We start from the raw sequence: 8,703 nt of genomic DNA on the forward strand, positions 1-8,703 counted from the left end.
TATATCACGTTTATGCTTCTTACCCTCAAAGCCTGAGGTGCCCAAAGTGCCCCTGGAGCTCTGGGCTCTGCTGCACCTGCTGTGGGGGTCACAGAATTCCAGGCTGAACACCCCCAGCCCTTCCAGGTTTCAGCTTGTCCCTGCTCTGCTCACAGCCCTGTAAACCCTGGGAATCAACGTGTTCCATGGATCCCAGTGGGATACCCACTCACAGGCAGCTTCTCCCCTGGCTGGCACATTCCTTGGATGGCAAGGACAGTGTGGTGCCTCCCTTGGGACACAGGGAGAGGGATTTAATGGCACTTCCCATTCTTCTGTGGTGGTCCCCTTGCTGCCCACAGCTTTAGTCCCCCCAGGAACCTCAAACCACACCTTTAACAGTGCAGAGAGGGATCTCTTGGCCCTGCTTTGTCCTTCAAGGGTGGGGGGCTCTGCCAGGCAAACCCAGGCCCACCTCAGAACGAAATCCCTGCTGCATCCTAAAATTGGCAAAGGGCTGAGCAACCTCTCTGCAGGCTGGAGCTGCCAGAGCCAAACCATGGCCCCAGCTCTGAGCTCTGGGTGTCTGCACTCCCTCTCCAGTTACACAGAGCTCTCAGCCTGCACTCAGCTCCAGCTCTCAAGTAACAGCACGGAGAGAAATATCATTTTCCTACTTCAAAGCACACGGGGCTGGAATTCCTAATTGCACCACCTAAGAGCACAACCTGCCAGACATGGAACTTGTTCTCCCCTCTGGAGAACTGAAGGGAAAGGCTGTTCCTGTTCTCCTTAAACACTCTTCTACTTGTTCTGAACAACTCGACTCTGCATGGGAAGGATTGTCCCTTTCCCCTTCCCCAGGCCCTGTGGTCCCTTCAGTCCCAACACATCCTTTCCCAGAGAAGCTGTGGCTGCCCCTGGATCCCTGGAAGTGTCCAAGGCCAGGTTGGATGGGGCTTGGAGCAACCTGGGCTAGTGGAAAGTGTCCCTGCCCATTTGCATATTTTCATGAAAATATTCAAGTGTAGAATTCTAAAAAACCCCACAAATAGTAATGACAAATAATCACAGAACCATGGAATGGTTTGGGTTGGGAAGGGACCTTAAAAAACACCCAGTGCCACCCCCTGCCATGGGCAGGGACACCTTCCACCAGCCCAAGTTGCTCCAACCTGGCCTTGGACACTTCCAGGGATCCAGGGGCAGCCACAGTTTCTCTGGGAATTCTATTCCAGGGCCTCCCCACCCTCCCAGCCAGGAATTCCTTCCCAATATCCCATCTCTCCCTGCCCTCTGGCAGTGGGAAGCCATTCCCTGTGTCCTGTCCCTCCAGACCCTTGTAAACAGTCTCTCTCCATCTTTCCTGTAGCTCCTTCAGGACTTGGAAGCCCACAGTCAGGAACCTTGAAGCCTCTTCCAGGCTGGACAATCCCAGCTCTCCCAGCCTTTCCTCAGCATAGGAATGTCTCATTCTGCAGAGCAACAATCCACCTTACAGTCAGTGTGCTCTGATCCTGTGAGTGCTGGAGCTCGTGGAAGTGCATTAATAGTAAATTAAAGCAGTGTGTGGGTAAAAAAAAAAAAAAAGAGGATTTTATCACAAACTGCCTGGAAAAACAGGGGGGAGAAGGGCCAGGAAGCATGGAAGTGTGGCAGGGATGGAGGTGGGAGCTCCACGACCAACCATCAGACAAGTGAGTTTTTCCCCAGGTTTATTTACTAAATGGCTTCACATTCAATGAAATAGTTACAACAAATACTTACAGAGCACAAGAGCAACACCTTGGGAACTACCAAAGACCCCAAAAACACCTCACAGTTCTTTTCCTGTGGGACTCAAATGCCACTTTTGTAAACAGGAACAAACTCAGGACGTTGCTGCTGAAGAAAAAGAAAAGAGATGCACAGGTACAAACACTCCACGGGCACAACCCTCAGGGATCAGCTCTGACTCCCAGGCAAAGCCCTCGGGGCGAGTCCGAGTCCCATTTGGTACATTATTCTCTGTACAGTTATTAAATCCTGCTAAAAATCCTTGGGTTTAAAATACAGCACAGCTCATAAGGCAAAAAAGTAGGAATTATCATCCAGTTCTCTGCATTTCAGGTCAAGAGAAAGAATTTAAGGCAAGTTGGGGCGTTTTGCATTGTTTGATACAGTGAACGGGGACTTACAGATGGGAACTTCATGGAAATAACACCCCCCAGAAAAAACCTGTTTGGAATGTGGACTGGACACATTGACCCCTCAAGAAATTCCAACTAGGCTTCCTGAAAGGAAAGCATTCCTAGGAAGAGAGACTGTCGAGCAGCTTAAAGATGAATATCTTAAAAAAAAAAGCAGAAGTTCAGGAGCTGTGTGTGCACATATAAACTCATTGCAACCCGTTGTAAAGTGCTTTATGGATAAATGGAGAGAGTCAGAACTGGAACTGGATGATAATTTGGAGTTGTTGTGACATCTTAGTTGAAGGTCCTTAATTTTTAACCTGCAGACAGACATTCCCATGAGATTATTGATCTTTAAAAGCGGATTTACACTGATTGTTGTGTCTGATCCTCCTCCACCCAAAGCACTTCAGTGACAGGACAAGCAGCACCTGGATGGGAAATGGGGATGGCGTGATTTTAAGGGACATGATTCCCTAAGAACTGCCCCTGGCAGAAGGTGGAATGAGATGGGCTTTAAGGTCCCTTCCAACCCAAACCACTCTGGGATTTAACAGTCCCACTGCCTGGGGATTGAGCATAAAACATTTGGCAGCTTTAAGTGCTCTGAATGCTGCCATTGAAAGATGTTTATACAAATAACCACCTGACCCATGGGTTTTTTATTCTGGTCCATCCCTGGAAGTGTCCAAGGCCAGGTTGGAGCAACCTGGGCCAGAGGAAGGTGTCCCTGCCCATGGCAGGGGGTGGCACTGGATGGGCTTTGAGGCCCCTCCAACCCAAGCCATTCCATGATTCCATGATTTCTTCTCCTCTCCACATACAAACATGCAAATACAGCCATGCAGCTCCTCGTGTCCTACCAAGAGATGCCCTGGAATAGCTAAATCAGGTTATTATTGCTATAACTGGAATCCTTAGTGGGTTAAATCAACAATTTCAGCATTTTCAATGCAGTTTACCTTATATACATGTAAAGTCCTGCTTAATGCTATCAAATCTGAAGAAGACCTGAAGGATTTTATAGTCTCTGCAAAAACCTGTTATTTATGAGCAATGTTTTATGGTCAATCTGAGTGTCCAGGATGGAAGAACAGGACCAGCACTGCTTCCCTGGCTGCAAGCAGCTCCACAGGAACTCAGGATAAATCCAGTGCACTCAACACCCCCCCAGCTCAGCAGAATTATAAAGAAATGGCTTTTAAAGCAACTATTTCAAATATTATTGCACTGTCAAAAATAATAATACTACGTGGGCTTGAAAACCAAGGGGAAACAAACACTAATTTAACATGTTACAACAAAGGGAAAGGAACTCTGGAGGCAGAAAAACTCCTCAGTACCAGGCCTGGCAACAGGTAGACAGACAGCAACACAAATCCAAGGTAACCGTGATCAGAGGACAACCCAAAATAGCCTAAATTAGCTAAAATTTGATTTTAATTCTATTTTAAATAAAGGTTCTAACTCACAGCGTTGGGTTCTATCCCTCTGCCCCAATTTTTGGGCTGTCACACAGTGGGACTGTGGTTAATCCCAGGGATGACCTTCGGCCTCAGCAGGACCCGGGTTTGGGATGAGCCCTGGGCTTTGAACTCACTGCACTGGTGTTAAAGGCAAAACTGTGTGAAGAACCCGAGTTGGGATCTCCCTGTCTGTGAGAATGGGAACAATAAACAGATGTGAAATAAAACCCCACTGAATTACCCAGTGAGGAGCTCACTGTGTGATCCAGGACAGCTCCCCAGGCACGGGGGGGATGGAGCAAAGAAGGAACTGGAACAACCCAAACGTGTTTTCTGCACTGAAACCAGGAACAGCCCCCTTGCCAACCCCACATTTAGCACCATTTGTAGATGGGAACACTCTGAGGAAGCAGATCATACATTCTGTAAAAAAGGAGGTCCCAGGGAATGAGGACACGGGTGCGCTCGGGGGGAGGAGGGGACGGGCTGGGCTCCGGGGGTTGTTGTGCATCATGCTGGGAATGCTGCTGCTGGGATTTTTCCTGGCATTCCAACCGAAAGCACGCAGCAAGATGAAGTCAGACCATCTAGCAGTCGTTTCTCCGCAGAAAGAAAAAGGGAGGGAAAGTTAAAAATGCAGTTTCTCGTCATCAGACCCAAAAACGCCGTGAAGAGGCAAGAAACTTGCCCCGCAAATGTCCCTAAGGAGTTCCTAATGATCCTCCCAGCCCTCCTACCAGCGAGCAGGTAACAAAGGAGAGTGTACAGGCAACATCCTATGGCATTTATTATTTACAAACCTTGAGATACAGAAACAAGGCAGCCCTTGAGTTACTGGTCATAAAAAACCCATGAAGCACTGGCGCTCTCTCCGTGTGCAGCCACAGCCAGGCACCACTCAGCAAACCCTGCACTCACACACGCACTCACACAGCTCTCACCCCAAGCACAGTAAACTTCATATTCCAGAGGAGGCAGGAGGAAAAGAGGAAAGCTCTAGAAAGGGTTAGATGGACGAGTTTCCAACCGGATCCCGGGCGTGGACAGCACTCCCTAAAACCCGCTGCCGCGAACAGGGGGCCGGCTAAAGCCAGCTGGTGAAGCAGCTTTCCATTCCTCTGCTGCTGAAAGAACAAAGGCCAACTATGGGAAGAAAACAAACCCTCATTTTCATCCCAACCTCGGCTCGTTCCTCAGCCGGCAGCTCCGGGCCCCGCAGCACGGATGGTTCCCAAGCAGCTCCAGCTCCGTCTTGGCACCGCTGAGGTCTGTGGGGTCCTGCCCGTCATCAAAGGGCAGTGAGGCCGAAGTTGCAGCGGCAGTACATCATCCCTGCAGAGTCCAGCCACGTGTCCGAGATGGGGTCGTACCTCTGCACCGTGTTCAGGTAGGAGGAGCCCGAGTGCCCCCCCACCACGTACAGGTAGTTATCGATCACCGCCGCCCCGACCCCTGCGGGGGAAACACCGTCAGACAGGGCTGGGGTGGCACCTCTGCTCCTCAGACAGGGCTGGGGTGGCACCTCTGCTCCTCAGACAGGGCTGGGGTGGCACCTCTGCTCCTGGTTGCACCCACCCTCCCACCACCTCAACAGGAGGGTCCTCACAGCCTCCTCTCTGGGGTGTCCCTAAAGAAAAGGGGTGTCAGGGAAGAGCCCTTTCTGCTCAGGTCAGACACCCCTTTTTCACTGCTCTCGTGCCCTTTCCTGTGATAAAACAATGTTCTGCTGTCCCAAGGCACCTTGGCAGGGAGGCAGAAGAGAGTGGAGAATAGAATAGTGGAATATCCTGAGCGGGAAGGGACCCCCAAGGACCATCCAGTCCAAGCCCTGGCCTTGCCCAGGACACCCCAACAATCCCCCCCTGTCCCTCAGAGCGTTGTCCAAACCCTCCTGGAGCTCTGGCAGCCTTGGGGCCGTGCCCACTGCCCTGGGGAGCCTGGGCAGTGCCAACCACCCTCTGGGGGAAGAACCTTTCCCTGAGATGCAACCTGACCCTGCCCTGGCACAGCTCCAGCCCTTCCCTGGGTGCTGTCCCTGCTCACAGGGAGCAGAGATCGAGCTGCCCCTCGGGAGGAGCTGCAGCTGCACCACAGTGATGCACCCCTGAGTGTCCACATCAAACACAGCAGGACAGTGACCACAGAACTGCTGAAAGGGCCTCAAAATCAATGCAAATGCAAGAGGTAGAATAGAAATATCACTCCATGTTATTTTTGCTACAGCTCAGTATTAATAAGCTGGTTTAGAGGTAAATAAAGATTCTTTCCCAGAGCTAAGTGACCTTCACCCCCAGATGAATTGCAATGCTGTGCAGACTTCAACTGCAGGTTCTATCAGCTCAGACAGGTCACCCCTGACAGGACACCTGAGTTCCCTCCGCATGTCCCACCTGTCCTGGGCTCCTTCATGGGCCGACACACCGTCCACTGGTTCTGGTGGGGGTCGTATCTCTCGATGCTGGACAGGTGGGACACCCCGTTGTGTCCCCCCACCACGAAGATGAAGCCCAGCATGACCCCCACGCCGAAGTTGATCCGTTTGTCGGCCATGGAGGCCACGGGCTCCCAGGAGTTCTTGCTCGGATCGTAGCGCTCCATGCTGCAGGGACAAACACAGCCTGTGAGCAGGGCCTCTGGGGACACAAACCTGCCTCTGGCACAGGCACAGGAACAGTGAAACACAAAGGCAAGTGCTGGAGCTGACGGAAAATCCCCTGGTGCAGTTGCTTTGCAGCACCAATAGTCTGTGTGTCACCACCTCAAAGCATCAATCCTGTCCCAGGGTCCTCCTGCAACCAAGGCAGGTGGAGGGTCCCAACAGGGTTGCCAAAAAACAGTTTTAACACATTTTTATAGCATTTTCAGTCTAAGTTTGGACTCCATGATCTCAGAGGCCTTTTCCCACCCAAATGATTCTGTGATATTTCCCCCTGACACAGTGACTGCAGCTCAGGCTCTCTGATGTCCTCCTCGTGCCACCACCCTGGACCTTCAGGTCACACCCTGAAACCACCCGAGCTCCCTCAGAGGTGAAAGCTCTTTCCAGGATGCCTGGTGCTAATTTTTTTAAAATCAATTCATGGAAAACTGAACACAATGCAGATCCACAATGTATCTATTTGGGTAACACAGCAAATCAAAAACTTCCTTGAGGTTTGCCTGAAAATAACATTCAGAGAGGAAAGTAGAGAGTGTATTTATATTCCTCAGGAAAAGCAGTAAAGAGGCTGCTGGTCGAACACTGAGGGTAGTAGAGGGATTGAATGGAAATGAATTGTCATCATTATTAATTTTTGTGATCACTGGAGCTGTACAGATGGTCAGTCATTAACACACTTGTGGCACTGAGCTGTTCCCCGTCCAAGTGCAGCTCCAGGAGCACAACGGGGCAAAAAAAAGGGGGAGAGAAAGATCAGCAGCAGCACAGAGTTGGGAGAAAAGGTGGTTAATTACCCAGCACTGAGCTTGGTTTAATGCCAGAGCTTGTAGGAGCCTGGGGCCCGCATGGCAAGGTGTAGCATTCACTCCTTGAATAATTAATTAACCCAAATTATTCACAGAATCATGGAGTATCCTGAGTTGGAAGGGACCCACAAGGACCATCCAGTCCAACCCTCAGCCCTGCACAGGCCCATCCCCAAGGGTCACACCCTGTGCCCCAGAGGATCATCCAAACCCTCCTGGAGCTCTGGCAGCCTTGGGGCTGTGCCCACTGCCCTGGGGAGCCTGGGCAGTGCCAACCACCCTCTGGGGGAAGAACTTCAGTTACTCTTCAACTCAAATTACACTTGATAGAAATATTTGGATTCTCATGTGCTGTGGAGAGGAATCCCAGAGAACATCCAAGAGCACAGAGAAGTTGTGGCTGCCCCATCCCTGGAAGTGTTTAAACAGGTTGGATGGGGCTTGGAGCAACCTGGGCTAGTGGAAGGTGTCCCTGCCCATGGCAGGGGGTGCAATGAGATGGGCTTTGAGGTCCCTTCCAACCCAAACCATTCCATGATTCCTCCTCCACCTGCCAAGGTGGGTGTTTTAGGAGCTCTCAATGCTGGGTTGGCTCCAGAATCAACTTCCCAGAATCCCAGAACCTGCTGAGCTGGAAGGGCCCCCCAAGGACCATCCAGTCCAACCCTCAGCCCTGCACAGGCTCATCCCCAAGAGTCCCCCCCTGTGCCCCAGAGGATCATCCAAACCCTCCTGGAGCTCTGGCAGCCTTGGGGCCGTGCCCACTGCCCTGGGGAGCCTGGGCAGTGCCAACCACCCTCTGGGGGAAGAACCTTTCCCTGAGATCCAACCTGACCCTGCCCTGGCACAGCTCCACCCGTGGCACTCAGTGCTTGCTGTGGAGCACTGGGCACCTCCCGAAGGATTTCCAAAAGAACCCAAACCCACGAGTGAGTTACAATACACTGACACAGGCTGACACAGCGGAGGGAGGGTTTATGACACCCACAGGATGGTTTAAGTGGAGCTGGCAGGGCTGCCCCAGGCACAGGTACCTGTTCATGTGTGCGGGCCCGTAGCCCCCGATGGCGTAGATCATCCCGTCCAGCACGGCCGCCGCGAAGCAGCTCCTCGTCTTCGTCATGGGGGCCACCAGCTGCCACTCCTTCACCTTGGGCAGGTACTTCTCCACCGTGCGCAGGTAGGACTGCCCGTCGTAGCCCCCCAGGGCGTAGAGCTCCCCGGCCAGCACCACCACGGCCAGCGTGCTGCGGCTCTCGAACATGCGCTCCAGAGAGCTCCACGTGTTGGTGTCGGGGTCCCAGCACTCCACCGAGCTCTCGTGCTTCCTGTAGCTGATGCCCTGGCACACGTGCGTGGCGATCCCACCCACCACGTAGATCTTCTGCTCCAGGGCGCAGATCCCGAACTCGTAGCGCGGGATGCTCAGCGGGGCCAGGCCGATCCACGAGTCGTTCTGCGGGAAGTACATCTCCATGCTGGAATGGGAACACAGGGATCACGTGAGGAAACCCAGCTAGGGCATTCTGGAGAAGTACATCTCCATGCTGGAATGGGAACACAGGTACCACGTGAGGAAACCCAGCTAGAGCGTTCTAGGGAAGTACATCTCCATGCTGGAA

The 8,703-nt window shown here is 52.2% G+C and overlaps 1 protein-coding gene across 2 annotated transcripts in view; it reads right to left on the reverse strand.

Annotated features, from left to right (window-relative positions):
* Nucleotides 1-1,677: 1,677 nt before the first annotated feature.
* KLHL28 (kelch like family member 28) overlaps nucleotides 1,678-8,703 on the reverse strand; it is a 13,987-nt gene continuing 6,961 nt past the window's right edge. For both annotated transcript variants that reach the window (XM_027705394.1, XM_027705395.1), the window contains exons 3-5: nucleotides 8,116-8,559; nucleotides 6,007-6,215; nucleotides 1,678-5,068 (exon numbers count right to left, since the gene is read on the reverse strand). In XM_027705394.1, coding sequence (XP_027561195.1) covers nucleotides 4,905-5,068; nucleotides 6,007-6,215; nucleotides 8,116-8,559 — 817 coding nt within the window. In that variant the 3' untranslated portion in view covers nucleotides 1,678-4,904. The remainder of the gene's footprint in view (nucleotides 5,069-6,006; nucleotides 6,216-8,115; nucleotides 8,560-8,703) is intronic.

Source organism: Neopelma chrysocephalum, unplaced genomic scaffold (assembly GCF_003984885.1).
Source record: "Neopelma chrysocephalum unplaced genomic scaffold, ASM398488v2 Primary Assembly neopelma1_329, whole genome shotgun sequence".
Taxonomy (NCBI): Eukaryota; Metazoa; Chordata; class Aves; order Passeriformes; family Pipridae; genus Neopelma; species Neopelma chrysocephalum.